The 21869-nt window shown below is 46.2% G+C and overlaps 1 protein-coding gene across 9 annotated transcripts in view; it reads right to left on the bottom strand.

Moving 5' to 3' along the window:
- L1CAM (L1 cell adhesion molecule) overlaps positions 1-21869 on the bottom strand; it is a 91914-nt gene that overhangs the window by 6675 nt on the left and 63370 nt on the right. For 3 of the 9 annotated variants that reach the window (XM_081844506.1, XM_081844508.1, XM_081844511.1), the window contains 9 exons: positions 18711-18930; positions 17014-17129; positions 15872-16091; positions 14570-14692; positions 14110-14292; positions 10032-10154; positions 7790-7957; positions 3998-4129; positions 2119-2191 (listed from right to left, as the gene is read on the bottom strand). In XM_081844506.1, the coding sequence (XP_081700632.1) occupies positions 2119-2191; positions 3998-4129; positions 7790-7957; positions 10032-10154; positions 14110-14292; positions 14570-14692; positions 15872-16091; positions 17014-17129; positions 18711-18930 (1358 nt within the window). The remainder of the gene's footprint in view (positions 1-2118; positions 2192-3997; positions 4130-7789; positions 7958-10031; positions 10155-14109; positions 14293-14569; positions 14693-15871; positions 16092-17013; positions 17130-18710; positions 18931-21869) is intronic. The other 6 variants (XM_081844509.1, XM_081844512.1, XM_081844513.1 and 3 more) reach the window with 3 other exon arrangements.

The raw sequence follows: 21869 nt of genomic DNA, 5'->3' as shown, positions 1-21869 counted from the left end.
TCCCTGGGAAAAGTGGGGCAAGGGGAAACCGCTTGGACCCACGCTTTCTAGGCATGGGATAAGCGGAAGCGTGGGCAAGCCCTAAGAGGAGTGAGCAGCATGCTAAACATCAGGAATCCTATTTATGAACCCTCACTTCTTCTGACCTCTCACCCCTTAACTTACCCAGGGACTCCCTTCTTCAGTCAAGCCTTTCAAGAAGCCTCACCAACTTTTTATTGCATCCTTCCCCAACCTAGTGCCCTCCAGATGCTGCTGAGCCCCCATCATCTCTGATTATTGGCTGAGGATGATGATGGTTACAGTCCAACAACCTCTGGGGACACAAGGCTGGGAAAGGCTGCTCAACTGATTCCTCCGTTGACCTCCCCCTCCCTCTCCTCACTGCTCCCTGTCAGTCCTTGACTGCTTCCCTATCTTGTCTATTGTAGATTACCAACCCTATGCAGAAACAGCACAACTTTGTCAGTCTGTAAAAACCCCCAGCATCCCACTAACGCTATATCAATGGAAATACTTGGTGTAGTAACTCAGGTGCCAACTCACAAGATCTCCTGGCTGCCCTGATGTGTAGCACCATCAGAATCTCAATCTCACACTTACTAAACTGGATTATTGCAGCAACCATCATTTGGCAGATGATGGTGTTTTGTACAAGACTCTGCAGAAGATCACTCACCGGCCACCACCGTCACCCTTACTCTCTCCTCCTGCTTGGTCACTCCCTGAACCTACCACCAAGGAAGAGGGACTCATACTCAAGACTGGGTGTCCAAATAAAAATCCCAGCAATTGATTTACATGAAGGTAATCCAAATCCTCTGCCAAGATAAGTGGGATTTCTACAACCTGCATACATTATGCAAATTTGCATGACATCTTACTTAGTTTATTTTTCTTTTGATAGTCATGGAGAGGGAGAAGGAGGTATTCAGGGCACTGAAGTGAGGCACAACCCACAGAAGTATATACCATATTTTTTCGCCCTATAAGATGCACCTTTCAGAGGAGGAAAACAAGAAACAAGAAAGCAATGCAAAGCCTCTTGAGTGAAGAGGCAGGAGCGCTCCTGCTGTGCTCAAGAGGCTTTGCGTGGCTATCCCCGAAGCCAGAAGAGCAAGAGGGATCAGTGCGCACCGATCCCTCTCGCTGTTCTGGCTTCTGCGATAGCTGCGCACTCTGCATTCGCTCCATAAGTAGCACACACATTTCCCCTTACTTTTTAGGAGGGAAAAAGTGTGTCTTATAGAGCGAAAAATACGGTGTTTGCAACAATAAGGGCTAGAAACTTGCTTCCTTTAAAAAAAGGAAAAAAGAAAGCTTGAGATTCTTAAGGAAGCTGAGTTCTGTGGCCAATATCACATTCTACTGCTTTTCCACATTTCTGCAAAACTACACAGCCCTGCTAATATCTCACAAGGTTTGGTCACTGGGATTCCAAGCACAGGCTGGATTGGTCATCGTGTGGTGGTGTAGACTAGGTGCGTGGCAGCATCAGAAGCAGGCTCACTTCAGTAAATATCTTGAAGTGTTGAGAATGGGCAATACCTATCCAAACACCCAGGCTTGTTTACATCTCGGATGGGAGGATAAAGGAAGAGCATAAGAAGAGGAGCCCTCCTGGATCAGGCCAAGGGGGACCCATCTAGTTCAGGATCCTGTTCTCACAGTAGCCAACCAGATGCCCACGGGAAACCTGCAAGCAGGCCATGGGAGCAACATCTCTCCCTCCTCTCCTGCAGCTTCCAGCAACTGGCATTCAGAAGCATCACTGCCTCCAACAGCGAAGGCACAACACAACCATCAGGACTGGTGGCCATGGATGGCCTTATCCTGCATAAATTTGTTCCGTCTTTAATGCCATCACTGCTCTTGGATGCAAAATAAACCCCAGAGTCTGTTTCTCTGGCCACAAGCAAGTGCAGCCCATTAAACCCACACTTTCCCAAGCATGGGCGTCCAGGCACATGAGGCCACTTAAGTTCCTGGGGTTCAAACCTATAGAAACCACATGGATAAACCTTGTGGTCATGGAGAGTGGCTGCCTTGGCCCTGCATGTCTTTACCGCCCCACCCTCCCTCCTGAGCCCAGGGCATCTCCACTCCCCTGCCTTGTACCTGTACTCCCCAAAGGTCTCGTCCTTCATAGGCCTGGCCTCGGAATCCACCTGAGTATCTTCTTTGTCTTTCACTAGAGAAGAAGAGAAAACATGTCAAATGAGGTGAAAGCCTTGATGGGCAGGGGACCAACCAACCAACCAGAGCAGAGCAGAGGTTTGGAATTAGGGTCTGGGGTGGGTGAGGTTAGTGCAGAAGGTGGCCAAGCAGGCAGGGAGATGTTATTAAGAAAGAGGAGAGGAGCAGCCCTGCCTCTCATTCTGAAAGGCTATGCCTCTCCTCTGCCTCACTGAGGTGTTGGGATGGGAACTATGGGAAAACTGCAGGTTGGGGGGAAACCTGTGACAGACGGTTGTTAGAGAGCTGCCCCACAGCTCTTGGGGCTGAGTGGTTATCTGAATGAGGGTTTAGCTATGTGGGCTGGAGATGGAAAACATGCCTGCCCCCCCCCACCAGAGCATTGAGATGTGCACTATGGAAATATTATTGTCCAGGGGTCTCTATAAATTCATTTCTTTTGTCCCACAGCCATCTCAAGGCAAATAAGCTTTGAAGCATTATGAAAGCTGCCAAAGCTCTTGGATCAGAGATGAGTGGAAGCATCTCTAGATAACAACATGCTATTTTTAAATTTTTTTAGGGGGTGGGGAAGTTATTTGGCGCAGTTATTCAATGTAGTGCTCTTACAAATGTTCCACCGGCCCAAGCATTTCAGTTTGCCAGATGAAACCATCTCCCCTCTCCCTCCCCCAAGCACTGTTCTCAGGGTTCTCCCAACCCCGCCCCCATGCTATCTGGGAGGGGGAATCCCATGGCACTAGCAGGAATCGTTGTGTTGGCTCCTGCCAGAGTAACTGTTTAGTCCCCCCCCCCCCCGGGGTTTCCAACGCCCAAGGGGAGGCGAGAGAACCCACTTCAGGCAGAGGGCCAGAGGAAACCATGGGCAGAGCAACAATGAAAAAATTACCTTTCTACAGTAGTGCCTAGTTTGTGCACACACTCACACACCCCTCTCTAGCCTCCATCCAGGCATGTAAGTGGCATTATGAGACTTCAAGAGCACAGAGCACACAAGGAGAGAGTGCAAAGCAGGGTCAGTGAGGGGTGCAAGAGGGTGGCTGGGGAGAATTCCAAGGGGCAGGTAGAGAAGCCCGGAGAGCTGCATTCGGCCCCTGAGCCTGTGGCCCCCACGCCTGCTCAGGGGACAGCAAAATAGTAATAAGAGCATATGAACAACACAAAGGTAACGCCAGCATTCAAAAGCCTCAACTGTTTTTGGCTTCTCTGCAAGGAGCCCTGGGAGCTGCAGATAGGAGAGGATGCTGAGAAGCTGGAAGAGGCATTCTCACAAAGTGCAATTCCCAGGCTACCTTAGGGAAGCAGTTACCATGAAAACAGCTTATGCCGGTAACACATCCGTGTCCTAACCTAAAATCTGTCTCTCCAGTACGTAATGCAAAGATGGGGAACCTCTGGCTCTCAAGATGTTACTGGTCTGCAACACCCGCAATCTCTGACCATTGGCAACGCTGGCTGGGGCCGATGGAGTCCAGCAACATCTGGAGGGTGTTATGTTTTCCCTCCCTGTTTTGGACTTCCCCAGCCCAGTGGGTCAAATAGGGGACTTGATCGCATGAGTTCAACTCCTAGCTCAACAATGGACTTCACTCCGTGAACTCCATCAACTCCCCCATCTCTCAAGCTCAGCATCCTTGTCTGTAAAATGGGAACGATAACAACCTACCTCACAGGAGTGTTGTGAGGACGAACGCCACCAGGCACACTAAAAGTGCTATGTAACTGAAAAGTGATAATAGCCTGGGGGGTGGCCCACGGGGGTCTGCTGCGAGGTGCTAGGGTGGGGCTGGGGGCACCTCACCCGAGTACTTGCCGCCCTTGCTGCGCTTGATGAAGCAGAGAAGCACCAGAACCAGGATAAGGAGAACGATGGCGCTGACAAAGCCGATGAACCAACCTTCCGCAGCAAAGCTCTTCTGGAAATCCTCAGGAACTGCAAAGAGCACAGAGAGGAAATTAATGTTAAAACTTTTGAAGCAGGTGAACTCTGAAGTGCTTTCGCCTGTTGCACAGCTTAGCAGAGTATAGCAGAGTACTGCAGCATTTCTTAGGCAACACTTGAGATTGCCCAGGCAGGAAGACGATCAGGAACAAAGACTGACGACTACTAGTAACTTGATTCTTGTAGTTTATTATACACAGCAGTAAACATACAAGTCTATCTACAAGTTACTATTTTACAACACAAAGTGCTGGGCTGGGGCCCACCTGTTATATTCAATGCTTTGATGCTTTGCCCATCTCTAAATTCTGACTCCTGAGAGACGTTCCTCCCAAAAACATCTGACTGGAATGTGGAATTTCCCTGTGATGGTGGAAATCCACCAAGTAAGTATGTCAAGATCAGGCTGCAGAGAGAACAACTTACTGTTATCCTGGCAGGGCCGCACTAACTCCTAGAGAACACCTAGGTTCTTACCATATACCCCTGCACAACCTGGGTTCAAATAGCACCTGCGTATATATATATATATATATATATATATATATATATATATATATACACACACACACACACACCAGCTGATTTTGTGTGTGTGTGTGTGTGTGTGTGTGTGTGTGTTTTGAGATCGGGGGATTAGACCCATCTTCATGCAGCAGCGCATAGGAAAGTACATTCCGTTCATACATGGAGCAGGTCATTCTAGGAAACGCCACCCATATTATGCTGGTTCTTAAATGGACAAAATGTACAAAATCTGCTCCACGCATCTGGGGTTAAGGGTTCATTGGCTCCTGCTGGAATACTTCCCCAGAAATGCTGGAGCCATTTGCACCTATCAGTGGGCTGGGCCACTAGTTTCTCTCAAAAGAGAAACATCACTTTTCTGCAATGTTCTCAGCAGTATCGTGAGTGGACCAGTTGGTTGGGAAGGGCTCTCCGCCCATGTATGGCAGCTAGGGGCATTTACTCACGAATTCAGGAAAGAGCAGCATGGTTAGAACAGCAGCCTGGAGTCCTCCCTAACCAAGCGCCATGCACATGAAAGCTCATACCAAGAACTGACTTAGTTGGTCTTTAAGGTGCTACTGGAAGGAATTTTTTTTGTTTTGACTATGGCAGACCAACACGGCTACCTATCTGTAAATGGAGGGTTCCAGTTTCAATTCCTCGTAAGTCCAGAGGGGTCTGGATAAAGACCCCTGTCTTGTGTGAATGTATTATATTAAGCTAATCATTTTAGAAACTTTCCACACATATTTTGCAGTTATTCATTAACTGAGTGATCTGTTTAAAGCTATTGCCACTTTTTCCAGCTGTGAGGGCACTTGTGGCATTAATTCTTTTGGTATCTGAAGAAGTGTGCATGCACACGAAAGCTCATACCAAGAACTGACTTAGTTGGTCTTTAAGGTGCTACTGGAAGGAATTTTTTTTGTTGGAACCCTCCATGTGCAAAGTGTGTGTCTACCATTGAGCTACAGCCATTTCCTGCATCCATGGGTCTACTCAGACACCCCAAACATGGGGTGCTTACACATTAGCTAACAGCTTGAGAGAACAGAATGGTTTTCACCAACACACATACCAAGATGTTTAAGCAAGCACCAGACAAATGCACCTGTGCTATCCCATTCCCACAGCTTGGGGAAAAGGCAGCGGAAAGCAAGCAATATAATAACAAATAATGAAGATTTCTCTTATAAAATCTCCTACTCCCCCCTCCAAAAAGCTCTCCTGATCTAAGTCAGTACAAATCTAAATATAGCCATTGCTCTCAGAAGTAGGATTGTCTTCCTAAAATTCACTCTCCTGCCATATAAACCAGCAGCCTCTTGTCCCTTTGTCTACATGGCAAGAGGGAACAATGACTCTCTTATCTTCTTTGCTGTGGCTTTAAAAATATTTCAAGACAGCAATCAAATCTCCACCTTCCCCATCTTTTCCCAAGCCTAGAGACACAAACAGCTCCTTTCAGCATCACTTCCCAAGTCTCCACGAGTATGAATCTGACATTTTTGTCAGATCACAGAAGGCCCTTCCTCCACTTAAAAGATGTCACATTTAATAGTGACAACCATAAATAATACATTACAACGCCTAATAAAAAGCCTGAGAAACTAGGAGGGAGGCAATGCTCAAAAGATAAATGCAACAGGGCAATACAATCAAAGTCTTTGAAAATATAATTGATAGATTGTGAAGCACTAGCTGTGAAGCACAGACTACACACACACACACACACACACACACAAGCTCCTGTAACATCATCTTCAGGAACAGTTTAATGAAGACTGGAGAAGAGCCCTTCAGTTTGAAAGTAACAGGTCTGATCCTAATATGGTTTTTTTCTCCATTAAAAAATAGCCAGTGGAGGAAGACCCTTCGCTTTTAAAAGGCAGGCTAAAGTTGCTCTCTCCTCCAAGGCATCTACTTCATAGAATCATAGAACTGTAGAGTTGAAAGGGACCGTGAAACCCCCTGCAATGCAGGAATCACAACTGAAGCATCCCTGACAGATGGCCACCCAACTTCTGCTTAAAAACCTCCAATGAGCAGGGCTGGCCCACCCATGAGGCAAGGTGGCCACCTGGGGGGGGGCAGAATCTGCAGGGCAGCAGACCCAGCCTACATGGAATGCATTGCTCACTGCTGCAGCAGCAGCAATATCTGCAGCAATGCTCCTTGAAGGCCAGATTTGCCTCCTCCTCAGTAGCTCCCCACCATGCTGCCTCTGCAGTGGCCTCTCAGAAAACAGCTGGCAAGGCTGGTCTTCTCCTCCCACCCCTAGGGAGGAAATGGATGGGGCCACCCTCCGAGATCTTCTGAGTTCTGCGCCCACCTGGCATGATTCAGAGTAGGCCCCTTCCCGTGACAGCCTTCGACTCTCACTTCACCCATCAAGTAGGGTTCCTGGTGACTCAAGGGGCACAGGATCCCTCACTCTGCCTTAATCCATCTTTTTCTATTATTCTACTGTTCTAATAATGGTGGCAAGAAATTGGAAGAATGAAATCTTACCACCGATTAGCAAATCCTTATGATAGAATACCTGCAACTAGCAAAATTAACTGGAAAAATTAGAGGAATGTCAAACCAGAAGATATTTAGGGAATGGAAAGTATTTAAAGAATACTTAAAAATGTACTGTACTAACGATAAGATACTTGCAGAAATACAGTGAAATTGGTAACCAAGAATTACTTGAAATACAATAGTGAATTATATGTCTATATACAAAACAAAGTAATATGAATCTGTCCAAAGAATACAGATAATGTAAGTAGTATAATGAGAATTATTGGAAGTTATATATTTTAATTTGTCATGTAGGTGTAATATATTGTATTTGTTTATGTTTGTTTTTCTATCTTTTCTTATTTCATTGTTTTTATTCATTTGTATTGTTTTCTGTATTTTATGTTATGTCATGTATGTTATGTATCTCATGTATATTTGTCTATATGAAAATTAATAAAGATTTTCTAAAAATTTTTTTTTTAAAAATCCATCTTTTTCTTTGTAGTAACCAAGCTGCAATAAATCTCTTTGTTATCCTTCCTCACCTTTTGGTCTTGTTATTGCTCACTGATCCAGCAAAAGAACCACTCTCCTTAGCAATGCAACCCCTTGGTCCAAAATAGCACTTACCTACGCCACTAGTTTCAACCTCTGTCTCCCAGATGGTCTGATCCTCCCCAGTGCGGTGCGCTTTCACAAGCCGGACCCGATACTGCTTGCCTGGCTGCAAGTCTGGGATGCTGAAGGAGCCCTGGCTGGAGCTGGCATCCCCTACGGTTCGCCACGATTCTTTATCTGCTTAGAAAACAGGGAGAGACAGGGGGAAACCAGACTGTGCATTCAGTCCCCTCGGCAGCCACACCCTTTCACCTGAATCTGGGTTAGAAGAAGTCAGCGCGAGCAAACCTGACCTTTTCAGCCTTTCATTTTTCCAAGCTTAAGTTCAGTTCTCCATGTTTACACATAATTGTTTGTTTTATTTTTTAAAATTCTTGTAAGATTCACCAGTGGTTTAGTGTGAACATTTTATAAGCAATATTGCTGAATATACACATTTTTTGCAAAGCATGTTTTCCCTAATATTAACACTTTCCCTAATGGAATGCATTTTTGTATGTTATTTTCACTAATATATGCATTGCATGCACCTCGATAATAAGCCTCTTATAATAAACCTCTTATACACATTACTTCCTGCCAACCTAGCAGTTCGAAAGCACATCAAAGTGCAAGTAGATAAATAGGTACCGCTCTGGCGGGAAGGTAAACAGTGTTTCCGTGCACTGCTCTGGTTCACCAGAAGTGGCTTAGTCATGCTGGCCACATGACCCGGAAGCTGTACGCCGGATCCCTCAGCCAATAAAGCGAGATGAGCGCCGCAACCCCAGAGTCGGTCACGACTGGACCTAACAGTCAGGGATCCCTGCACCTTTACACATTACTTGGCTGGAGTACTTCCTTGTAATTTTCAGTGAATGTGAATTTCAAAGGGTGGTTGTGTTTTGGCTTGTGCAGTGTTTTTTGGACAGTGTGAATTCAGTAGACTTTCCTTTAAATACAAACTTAATTGTACTTCTCCCCCATCTCTAGCTAGAACAGGCATGGGAAAACTCAGCCCTCCAGATGTTTTGGGACTACAACTCCCATCATCCCTAGCTGACAGGACCAGTGGTCAGGGATGATGGGAGTTGTAGTCCCAAAACATCTGGAGGGCTGAGTTTGCCCATGCCTGAGCTACAAACTGGCCTGCAGATGCTGCCCAGCAGACACTAAGAGCACAGGCTGATTTGTGTACTGCCTTTCCTCTCCTTAAAAAATGTATAGAACTATGTTATTTCCGAATTTAAGGACCAACCTCCACTCTCCAAGTTGTTGACTAAGAAACTGTCAGTATTGTTACTAAATGCCATCAATATTGTTCTGTTCTCAGATGCTCAGACGGGCTCATGACATCTGCTGCTGGCTTGGGAGGATTTTTGTGAGAAGAATTTGTTCATGTCAAGAGCAAAATTATTGGGAAATATCCATCATCCACACTAGCAGAAGAGGAATGGAGGATAGTCTTCTGCTCCATCCCATCCCTGCCTGCCTGCAGAAAGGGCATTGTGTGTCAGAGCAGCAACTAATTAGCTCCCACTCACCCAAGCAGATTTCTCTTCAAAATCCTCCTTTGCAAATATTGCTGTTTATCAATACTCGGTAATGCGAATATTTCACTTCAGTGTATAAATGTCTAACATTTATGCCATTTGCCTAACTTGATGAAGAAGGATGAATAGTATGTCCAAAATCTATTCACTAAACTATTCACCTTTTAGAGGTTGAACACTGAATTCTAATCATAAAGAAGGCTGAGATGGGAAGATCTGTGCTGTACCTGTGGTCCTCCAGATGTTGTTGTCTACAAACACCCTTCGTCCCCAACCCACTGGCCAAGCTGCCTGGAGCTCATGGGAGTTGGAGTCCAAAAACATATGGAAGGTCACCAAGGTTCTCCAGCCCTGCCCTATGCTCTTTTTGTTTCAGTAGCAAAGAGAATCCACATTTTCCAAGTGACCATGCCTGGCACTTTTTCCAGCTTCTAGCAACACAGTCCATTTTCTGTTGGCAGGGGAGATTAAAACCAGTGCACACTGCTAAATGTGCAGGATATTTATGGACTTGGTTGACCGATGGAGTCATCTGGTGGCTATGAGAAAGCCTCTATCCTTCCTTCTCAATTACCACACCTATAAAATTACAGTAAGTAGCATCTCAGTTTCTCTGGTGGCACGAAGACTATGAGAGAAGGTAAAGTTGCTGTGGTTTCCCCTCCCACCCACCACCCACCACCTTATCCAAAGGGCCACAGCCCACCTTTGCTTGCTCTTACCAGTCTTGCTCATAAGATGGACTTTGATTTCCACATCTCGCTGGTTGGGTCGTGGGGTCCAGACGATGGTGGTGTAGTTCTTCCCTGTTTCACCCAAACTGATATTCATAAAGCTCAGGTTCACTGGGCATGGAGGCAGAAAGAAAAACAAGGTTGCAGAGGAATTTATTAACATTTCAATGCCTTCCTTAAGAAGACAACAGAAAGTAATGCCTGATTAACTCCATGGAGCAGGGACGAGGAATCTATGGCTCTCTAGACATCGTTGGATGGCAGCTCCCAACACCCCAGACGATTAGCCTTACTGGCTGGGGACCAGTGGGAGTTGAAGCCCAAGGGCATCTGTAGGGCCACAGGGCCCCTCCCCCAGCCTTGCTACAGAGCCCTCCAGAGAGAAAAACAACATAATCAAGGCAGAAAAAGCATCTGGAAGTGATACCCTATGATCCCATGCATGGATTGATCTTCTCTGCCCATCATCCTGAAATTCTGCATGAAAAAAACCACAGATAAATCTGGAACATGGCATAGATTTTTGTTTTCTGAGAATCATTGATTCTGAAGGGAGTGGGGAAGGTAACCAAGATAAAGTGTTGCTTTCCTTTCTTTCTGCTACCAAGAGTGATAGATATGTCTGACTGTGGAAGTCTGAAACTGGGGGTCCTCCAAGAACTTTTAAGCTCATATGGTAGAAAGGGGACCTGCCACCCTTACTGGAGCAGGTTGTGAGTCAGATGTGGAGAATGTGGCGGACTGTTGCTTTTGCAGCAAGCACTCACTTGGTTGTGAGCAGGTTGCGGCACAAGTGATGGCACCAGCAGCCTCTGTTGGCATTGCTGGCTCTCTAAACCACCACCCAGAACCCATGTTGCAATGCAGCCACATGAAATGAAAGTAGCACTTCTTCCTGCACCTCCAAAAGCACCGTTTAGCAAGGGCCCTCTCCCCTTAGGCAATCCCACTCCGTGGTAGACAGCTTGTCACCCAGCAGAGAACTTGCTGCATGAGTCACCACTGCTTGCTCTCGTGTTCCAAGCACTCCAGCCCCAATGATGACAAGCGATCAGAAATGTAGTTCTCTATTGGCAAAGCACTTGATCGCATCAGTTTCTAAGGTGCAACAAATATACACACTACTCTTGCTACTTAGCTAGCTAGGAAGCTACTTCTTCAGAATTATACTCTAATTTGCAGCAACAATGCAACCACACCCCATTCAGCTCACCTAAACCCCCTCATCAGATATAGTGAGTACAAGCAAGTGGCGGCTCCAGCTGCTCCTGTCGCTTTAAGCCCCTCCTTGTCCTCCACACCTGGAGACAGTGTGGGAGAGGATGGAGATTCTAATGGGTCTGACTCTCTCTGGGACTGTCTCTTCGGCCTCTGCCTTGCTACAACTCTGCCCCTGCCTCCTTCTCCCAGACTCTTCCCTCTTCCTCTTCCCCCACCCCCAGCTCCTGTCAGGCAGCTGTCAGCGACTCCCAGCCAGTTGCCAGAAACATGCAAAGACAAGGGAATGTTTCTTACCATCCTCTCTTTATTCAGTACTTACAGAGAGAGGCTATAGAACCCAGCCTCTGGATAATGGTGTTGTCCCTAGTGAATCTCCATCCCTCATCTCTCCCAGCTCCCCATTCATCACTTCTATGGGTGCTGCTCCATGCCCTCTGCTTTTGAGCCCTTTGCTCTCCTACTTTCAAGGTTCGCCGGGTTCTGGGAGGTGGGGTGTGGAATGCTTTCTAAAGACACTCTGTCTGTCAGCTGTTGCCCCCTGCTGCTGCTTCCTCCTTCTCCTCCTCTCCCATTATTTCCCAACTTTTCCCTCGTCTGCCTCTGAGCTGCGACCTCCCTCAAACTCCTGTTGTAAATCTAAGCTGTCTTCCTCTCCCTCCTCCCTGGAAGGGTCAGGCTGGGGAGGCGGTCTCCACCATTCCTCCTCTGCCCAGTCCCTGACAGATCCTGCCTCACGAGTGGCACAGAACCCCATAAGTCACTGGCTCCTTCCCCTGGATCATCCTCCTACCCCGTGGCTCTTCTGCCCGCCCCTCAGATGCCTGCCCATTCCTAACATCTTGGAACCATTGCTCTTCCTTTGGAATCCACAGATCTCTGGATCCAAACAATTTTGCCCAGTCTTCTGTCTTGCTCCCTGTCTCCCCTCTCTTACTGACCACTGCTACTAAGCCAGTGGTAAATTCTGAACTGCAGGAACTTGTCATGACAACCCCCATAACTGAAACACCAAGGTGAGTCCAAAATGCACATTGCTGTGCTGATGCATTACACACACACACACACACACACACACACACCGCACAAGAACAGCACCAGATAGCACAATACCCCCTTTTTAGAATGAACTGACCATCATAGAATTACTGAGCTGGCCTCATTCTCTGACTTCCTCTAGACTAATAGTACAAACAATAGTTCAACTTGAAAGCTTTGTCACCACCTCATTCACACGAATTGTCTGTCAAAGAAAGGTCTGCCAATTGTGGAGAAAGGCAGAGGCAATCTTCACACAACAGAAGAATCTCCTAGTTCCCCAGACAAGAAATCAAGAAAGAAAGCCTGGTCTTGAAGTATCACCTGACCAATTATGTTCTATTGGTGCAAGAAGGCTTCCTTGGTTGGCATGGAGGGTTCCTGCAGTTTGGGGGGGGGGCATGCAGAGTGAGTCTTTGTCTGACATCCCTCAGGACACCAGTTCAAGACCCAGGGTGGACTCAAGTCTTAATACTTGTTGTTGATCATAGAGGCAGCCTTGTTGCAAAGCAATGCATTACCTCCAGGCAATGGATCATGGATGCCATGAAACATATCATTCTGACTAGCAGAGTGCAAACCTGCTAGAAAATTCTCCATTGGAATGCTGAAGCAATGGAAGAATATTTCCTATATTCATCAGTGAGAAAGCAATGTTACACCTTGGATCTTCTGCCTCAAGTGCTCAGCTTATTCACACATGAACGAGGCTCAGGCTTGCATGTTTACCCCCATGCGGCCCCTTTATTTAGTTACTTCTTTCATGGGGGCAAACCATAGTTTACCACTATGTCAGAAACAGGAAACTATGGCTTGCACTTCCCCTTCCAAATTGAAATTGCAAATCAGCTTCAAATCATGGTTTATCATGCACAAACCAAAGCATGTTGGTTAGGATGAAATGACAAAGCACTCTGTTGCTGAAGAGGGAGAAACTAACTGATACAGGGCACATGAAGGGATGAGAGAGCATGCAGGACTTGTTCACATAGTGCTTTATCATTTGATGTCACTTCTGAAACAAGCCATAATTATCTATTGGCCTTTGATCCTGCAAGTCCCTGATCTACATGTTGGGATCAACACAGGAATCACTCTCTTTGCATGTGGCGTATGGACATCAGGTATGCCTACTGGGGACACCGGAGTCCCCCACAAAAGCCTTTGTCTGGGAACCTTCATCTAAAAGCTGTGCCAGGGACTTTGAACCTTATTACCAACAACATAAAAGAAGGTCAGTGAGAAACCTTGAGTACATTTAGTAAAACCTGGAGGGCCAAAGGTTCCCCATCTCTGACCCAGAACATACAGCTGTATCCTATAATCTCTGAGTGTGAATACAATTTCTATTTTAATTTCAAGAGTATTTTTTTTTAAAAAAGGAGCACACACACTATCACTAATCCAGCAAACAAATACATCAAGGATTATTCAAAAGTCCTCCTCACAACCTGTTCTTATTCTTTTCAAAGGCACCTACTTTAACTTACAAAAAACAAAACTGGCAAACTATGGGTGGCCATGGGAGCAGTGCCCAAGGGCCAGGCTATGGCAGGGGGGTAGGGGTGGCCTTGCTCCAGTTTTGTCCTCCTCGTCCTAAGCAGGGAGTTTGTGCAACCTCCACAGGAAACATCTTCTCTTTTTCTTCCTGGGTTTGACAGGGATGTGTGGCCCTCTGGATGCTCTTGAACTCCAACTCCCATCAGCACCAGAAAACATAGCCAGTGATCCGGGATGACAGGAGTTGTTCAACAATATCTGGAGGGCCACAAGTTCTCCTTGGAGGGCGTATCCATAAGGCTTCACTTACCTGACTCGCGCATTGCATGTTCTTCCAGAACAAATGGCTCCCCTGGCCCCACACTGGTTTCTGCCCATAAATACAACTTGTAGGGAGTATGGGGGGCAAGGTCAGTGAGATTAAAGTCATTGTGTTCAGCACTGATGCTGTAGGAGGTGGATTCCAGCGCTGTCTGGTTGGCTGTCTGGTTGGCTAGGCGCAAGAAAGCAGAGAGGGTTGGAGCATTAACAATTAGGGTTGTCACTATTAGTTGTCACTACTGGCAATATTACAAGTAACAGTAGCAGCAGTATGCTTAGAAACACCATCTATACCCCCACATCCAAAGTACAGTATGCTTTATTTTTACTAAGAATAGTTTTGGGCTGTTTTTCTGGACAAATGCCCAACCAAATGCCTCTCAAGCCCCCTAGTATTCCACAGACCAACCTCACTGCAAGCGGCCAGACAAACCCTTCCACGGACTCACCTTGCTGGAAGGCCAACTTGTATCTCAGCAATTTCCCATTGGGGAATTTGGGGGGTGTCCACTCCAGTTTCAGTGCCGTATCTGAGATGCAGTCCAAGTGGAAGGATGCTGGGGGACTGGGCACTGTGTGTGGAGGCAGAGAGAGAAAAGGAGAGTGAAGATAGTGAGAGGAAGCATTTGGGAAGAAGTGGGCCACATGTGGTGAAAAGAAACACTCCCATTCCAGAAGTTTCTTGGGGCTAAAAAGCTGAAAGTGAGCAGGCGCACCAAGAGACCAGACTGCTACCCCTGGATGTGGGAAGGCCAGGTTCATATCCTAGCTCAGGCTCAAAGTTCACTGGATTACCTTGAACAAGTTATTATATCTCAGCACAACCTTTTCCAGAGGATTAACAAGCTCCATCTTAGTTAAACAATGGGATAATGTTTCAGCTTCCATTCTAAAGTATCATTAGATTATCTCATACACAATTACATAAACATGGTCTATCAACAACATGCGCTTGCGGATGCAATAAGAAAACTGCTTCCTTGAAACGTATGTTTATACACTGTTCAGTTTTGGAAAAGTTTTGGGAGGGAAAGTATTAGGATGAATAAATAACATTGTGGGGAAAGAATTAAAAATTTCAGAAGATAACATCATCTTAAACTATAGTTTTGACAATCAGTCAATAAATGGATTCTCTGTGCCCTTGAATCTGCAAAAACATTGATATTGATACATTGGAAGGACCAACGTCCGGCCCTCTTCAGTCAGTGGATAGATGAGATGACAACTCTTGCAACTCATGAACAGATTGCTTTGAGACGAAGATTATTGCATGGGGAAATTTAATAATATTTGGAAAGTATTTGTCAAAACCATAGTGACACATGAATACAGTAACTTAAGGGAAACAATTAGTTTATGCAACTACACATATACAATATAGTTCTGTAACCTTAATTATATTTTATGGTTATTTTATTATTGCAGTTTTCCTCAGTTTTTAAAAATGTTGCAATGTATCCTTCTTTTTCCCTTTAAACAACAACAACCTACTACAGAGGACTGTTGTAGGATAAAATGAGGTTACCCAACGTTACGCTGAGGTTTGCTGGAATTTTTGTTGTTGTTATTACTGTTATAATTTCTGTATGCTTTGGTACTTGCATCTAACAAAACAAGGACACAGAATGCGGTGGGAGGGCTCAGCCCCTAGAGGTAAGAGGAGCATAAAGTTAGCAGCAGGTTAGCCATATGCGTTGAGGGGAGATAAAATGTGGACGGTTTGAGGGTGATGGGCTTAGGGCACTTACCCCCCTCCGGGGTGTTGAACTCCAGGGCCTCATTGCGGGGTCCCTCGGCCTGCCCGTTCAGCACACTCATCTGAAGTCGGTACCGGCTCCAGGGCCTGAAGCCCCCCAGGGTGACTTGAGACACATCCCCTTCAATCTCCAGGTCCCCATGGGGGTGGGGGTGAAGGTAGACCTGACGATGGCTGTGCTCTGCCATGGTCCCAAGGTTTGAATAATAAATCTGGGGAAGGGGGAGAGAGAGGAACAGAGATTTTACCCCCAGTTTGGTTCTGGCACCCTTTGTGCAAAGTGCCTCTTGCCATGTGCAGATTGCCTCCATGCTCCAAGAAGAAGGTTTTAAAAAAACCTGATGGGAATGTACTTTTGATCATGTAAAGAGTGACTTTGCCCTTTTAATGGTACATAATTTTAAAAAATTATTATTATTATTATTATTATTATTATTCCCCGCCTTTTCTCCTGACAGGGACTCAAGGCAGCTTATAGATAAAATAAGAACAGTTTAATCTATATGGGTCCAGAATGTTTCTGAGCACATCTTCACTCTTTCTCAAAGGGCCTTTTTTAAAAAAAAAGCAAGGAAGCAACATTAAATACAACATTTTATCCTGGCGTTCAGTGCAGTCAATATGGCAGCTGGGCAGAAGGATGAAATTCTGGCTGGGACAGTAGAATTATTGTGAGTTGGCAGAGCTGTTTTGCATTGTACTGAAATCCTTTAGGCCAGTTGGGTATGTGTATACTCAACTATTTTAAAAAAAACAACAACACAATAATAATTCTGCAGCAAAGTACTGTATTCCAAATTCTGCACCACAATTTGCTTCTATAAATTTCTCTTATTTTGCTCTGATTTAGTCTGCAACGGCTTACTATTTCAAATAATTTAGGCTGCAATCCTATACCACCTGACCAGGGACCAGGTCTTATTGATCTCACTGGGACTTCTTTTATGGTAGATATGTCCAGGACTGTGCTGTGCTACTATTTTGGTTTTGCTGGTGACAGAGCAGCATTGTAATGGGTCCGGGGAAATTTATTTGAAGAGTGGGATGTAAGTTCTGAAAACACACAAGTAAAAATGAACAGACCCCTGCAGATGCTGCCCCCTCCCTGCTACTGAGGTGAGGTTTTGCCTTTACCTTAAATCCCCTGAGGTGGCCAAAAATTTTCTGTCTGTGAAGCAGGGTCCAGGAAATCTTGATGGTTGTGCTGTTGATCACCATAATTCCCATATTCTCAGGGACGGCTTCGGGTACTGTCGGGAGAGCAATTAATCCCATTCAGATGTGACCAGGCAAGAAGAAGAGAGGGCCTGAGAGCTTGAGCAGGCCCAAAACGTTTCTCTACCTGAGACCAAACTGGCTGGACTGGCAGGTGGCTTTTACATCAAGGCTGGCACAGGGACATGGCCTTCGGCTGCGCCTGAGGGGTGTCAACTAGGCTGAGGAGACTGCCTTGGGCAGACACCTCACCAACTGCAGCAGTGGCTCACCTGTGGCCCAAAGGTCCCAGAAGGCACCCAAAAAATCACATTAAGGGCTCATCTGATTGTCCCATGATTTCTAGCCAAGGGTGCAAGGGGGGGGTTGTTTCTCCCTCCGCTTTCCCTGGGGAAACCTACCGTTCACCACTGAATCGTAACAAACAGCAATCTGCAGAGAACCCAACTGATGTTTGTCCCAATTCAGCAGTAAACAGCAGGTTTTCCCGGGGAAAGAAGTGGGAGAAAAGATAAATCTCTCAAACCCATGCCCACACACACACACACACACACACACACACACACACATTTTTCTTGTGACCCCAAGGTCCCTCAAATTTGTAATTAAAAATAATTTAATTTTTTATAAAACTACTGACTGTTCTCAAAGGTTCCCTGTTATGAATTTATGATGTCAAAAGGGGGTTTTGTCCCTCATCCAACCCATGCATCCTTTCCCTCCCCCCTTTTTTTACCATGCCCACTTTTACATTTACACTGGACAATTGAGCATAGGTCAATTCAGTTCTTGGCCCCCAAAAGGTTAGCCACCCCACCCCTGATCTAATGTCGGGGCCAGGCCTGATACTTGGGTGTGGACCTAATTGTTCTGGAAAGCAATATGACAAGTGAGGAGGCTTTTTTAAAAAAGTCCTCAAAAATGTGCCAGCATTTTAGTGCAAATTTCTCCTAATACATATATTTTGCATTGCAATTTTGTCTAATATACAAAGGTTTGCAAGTGATTGTGCATGTTATTTTCACTAATATATGATGTTTTATGCACACTTCCTCCTGGGAGAACTGTAGCACAAAATACAGAGACGTGAAGAATGCAAATGGCAGCTGCCTTTCAATTTGCATATTGTTTCGGAAAGTACACTGCTGCTACCATGATATCTGTTGCTGCCACCGCTGCCCACATGTCCCGCTGTGCCATCACTGTGTGCCTTGCCATGTCTGCCACGGCCGAAGAAGTAACACTGCCGTTCATGCCAATTTCACACAAGACCCAAAATGGGCAGGATCTCACCCACAATCGTGTTGATTTCAATACGTCTGCTCAGAGTAGAGCTTGGTTGGCCACAACCCTGAATTAGGTAGGTTTGCATTAAAATCTGAATGGAAGTGAGCTTCTCCCCCAAACCTAGCAACAGCAGAGCCACACTTTTTCTGATCCTAGTAAGACACCCATGATGAAATATGCCTTTTTTAAAAGGTGTTCTGCTGGCTTTAACCTGGCTTTGTTTGAGGTGTTCCTACCTGAGGTGGCCTCGATGGGTAAAAATCCAAACGGACACGCTTGTCACTACATCTCCCCCTTCCCCAATAGCAGCTCCCCGACTCCCTACTCACCTCCCTCCCCAGAGTAGCCAAGAGTGGTGTGTGGTTCAGGTCCTTTGCCAAAGCCATTCTGCGCCTGCACTTTAATCTCGTAGGGCGAAAAGACAGGGGTGTCCGTCACCACCACAGGGGGGCGCTCCACCTCCACCGTGTTCCATTGCTCGTGGTTCCTTGGTCGCCACTGCACAAGGTATTTCAGCATCGGGGCGTTCCACTCCCTGCGAGGCAAGGGCTGAAAGGGAAGGGGTGAGGGTGGGGTCAGAGGAGGTAAAGGAATGGGGAACAGCAATGCTGAGTATTAGAGCACCTGCGCTGGATCAGGCCAGAGGCCTCTCTACCCCAAAAGCAACCAACCAGGCGTCTCTTAGTGCTCAGAAGCACTAAATGCATGGAGCTTCCCTTGCGGCTCCTCCCAGCTCTTTTCGCCTCTGTTCATGCAGCTGCCACTTTAAACCATCATGGCAAAGCTCTTTGGCTAAGACATATCCTGCGTGAGATCGTGTGATCCTTGGGGGAGGGATCAGGGGGAAGCCACCAAACCTTACAGGCTGTTTTCATTTCATTTATTTATTTAATAAAATTTATACACTGTTTGATTGTAAAGAAAACTTCAAATAGTCTACAAAAAAAGACAAAACAATAAAATGGTTGGAAATTCACAACCTTACTTTAAAACATACAAAAACAAAATTAAAATACTAAAACAGATTAAAATTCTGATGATAGTGAGTTCTGTGCTAGTTATGGTTAAGTGATGAAGTACTTTTCCTTCCTTTATTTTGGCAAACCTGGTGTTGGGAGAAAATGGAAAAGCAGGACCCCTTTCACTCTGGACTTATCCACCCTTACCTGTAACCCCCTTCCGCCCAGGGGCAGGTCCAACACTCCGTGTCCAAGCGCTTTCCCAGGAAAACCCACTCTTTAAAGCTGAATCACAACAAATGGCAATTTGGGTTTTCTGTGGATTGCCTTTTGCTCCAATTCAGTTTAAAGAGTGGGTTTTTGCAGGGAAAGCTTCAGTGACCTACTCAAGGAGCACCCAATGAGATTTGAATTCAGATTGCCTTGGTCTACGTCTGCCATTTTAGCCGCTGTCTCTTCTTCAGCCCTGAGGCCACAGCACGACAGGCCCCAATTCTGCAGAGGGGATGCTTGAAATATATAAGGGAATTCCTTGTAGGCCTGCCAGGACAGCAGCTGGAGAACCAGTGGTTAACTTTCAAATGCACAGAACAAGGAGCTCCTGTCCATGCCCACCCCAGACCTTTTCTCCACCTTCTTCCTCTGTTTGCAGTAGTAAACACTTGCCCTGTGCATATGAAAGAGAAGCCAGCAGAAGGATCACAGGAGGAGCTGAGTTAAATGGATGTCTGGGTATGGGCTTGGCTGCCCCACCCGGAAAAGAAGGGAAACTGCTGCATCCTCTTCCCACGCCCGCCCACCCCTCCTGGTCAAAGGGATGCATGAGCATTGGGGTCTCAGGAGAAAGGGCTTGTCCAGCAGCCCAGACACTGGAAGCATATCTTTCTAACTCCTGATGTGTGGTCTTAGCTCCAAAAGTTGGACACGGCCCCAGAGAAACATTGCGTCAGAAGTGTCACACTTTTCCAAGGGTCCAGCAGGGGGAGGCAGTGGCTTAGAAGACCAAGGGGGCCCCACCTGAGGAAAGGCTCTATCTATTGATGGTGTTTCCTGCTTGCAGGGGGTTGGACTCGATGGCCCTTGTGGTCTCTTCCAACTCTATGATTCTATGATTCCCACTCCATGCTAGGCTCCAGTGTCAGACTTACATATAAGCTAAACAGGCTATACCTTAGGGTCCCACTCTCTTGGGAGCCCCCCAAAAAATTAATGGAAAAAAACTGGATGTACATTTCCAAAATATAAGATAAAAAACAAATAAAATAAAACCTACATACAGCAACAGTGGTAAATGGCTTTAGATACCTAAAAGGTAAAGGTAAAGGTACCCCTGCCAGTACGGGCCAGTCTTGACAGACTCTAGGGTTGTGCGCTCATCTCACTCTAGAGGCCAGGAACCAGCGCTGTCCGCAGACACTTCCGGGTCACGTGGCCAGCGTGACGAAGCTGCTCCGGCGAACCGGCACCAGAGCAGCACACGGAACGCCGTTTACCTTCCCGCTATAAAGCGGTACCTATTTATCTACTTGCACTTAAGGGTGCTTTCGAACTGCTAGGTGGGCAAGAGCTGGGACCGAACGATGGGAGCTCACCCCGCCGCGGGGATTCAAACTGCCGACCATGCGATCGGCAAGTCCTAGGCGCTGAGGTTTTACCCACAGTATTAGGTCCATAAATTACAATAGCATATATTCAACACAAAAAACAGCGACAATTTGTTGTTGACAAAGGACAGCTGAACATATAAAGGGCCCCATGACCTTCAGTAGCTTAGGGCCTCATCAAACCTAAATCCGGCCCTGCTAGGCTCTGACACCTTTCTTCACTGACCTTTGGCTCTTGCGACTTTAATCACTGCCTAAAGCAGAAATTGAAAAGGCAATGCTTTGTTCCTCCAAGACTTCCCGCACAAGGAGGCAAACCTCACAAGGTGAAGGAAACAGTAAGGTTTGTTTTCAAGAGCACTCCATTTTTGCTGTTGTTATGCCTTGGTGGGTGTCAAGTGTAAGAACTCTTCATCAGAAGCAATATGAACTTTTTGCCTCCTGAATAACAGATTTCCTTGGGCCGGATTCAAGAACGTGGTTCATTTAGCAGAAGTAGCGCAAGGACTCCCACTAGCACAGCGGGGCTTTCCCTGCTCTCCTCCCCATGTGCCCCCACTTCCCCAGTTCCACTCTGGAGGGTCAGGAGAACCCACAGAAGGAAGGAACACGGAGACTGTTTTCCTGTGGAGGTCGAAATGCTTGTGCTGATGGAACAATCTCTGTAGCAGAACACTGAATTATACCCTTTGTCTTTCTGTGCGATAAAATGGGCTTTATGTACCCAGTTCTACCCTGTGCGAAAAATCCCACACAGGCTGAAATTTAAGCTACGAGATGCCAATGAATAGAACTCCCCATCACTTCTTTTTACTCAGTGCTACTCCCTCACTACTAACAAGAGACTGGTCCACTTGCTATCACCTGCTGAGCAAAGCAAAGGAGAACTTTCCCGTTAAATGCTTCTGTTCACAAAAACTTCTTA

Source organism: Podarcis erhardii (assembly GCF_964252035.2).
Source record: "Podarcis erhardii genome assembly, chromosome: 17".
In the NCBI taxonomy this organism is placed as follows: domain Eukaryota; kingdom Metazoa; phylum Chordata; class Lepidosauria; order Squamata; family Lacertidae; genus Podarcis; species Podarcis erhardii.
Note: the sequence above shows the minus strand (reverse complement) of the source record. Positions and strands in the feature narration are given on the sequence as shown.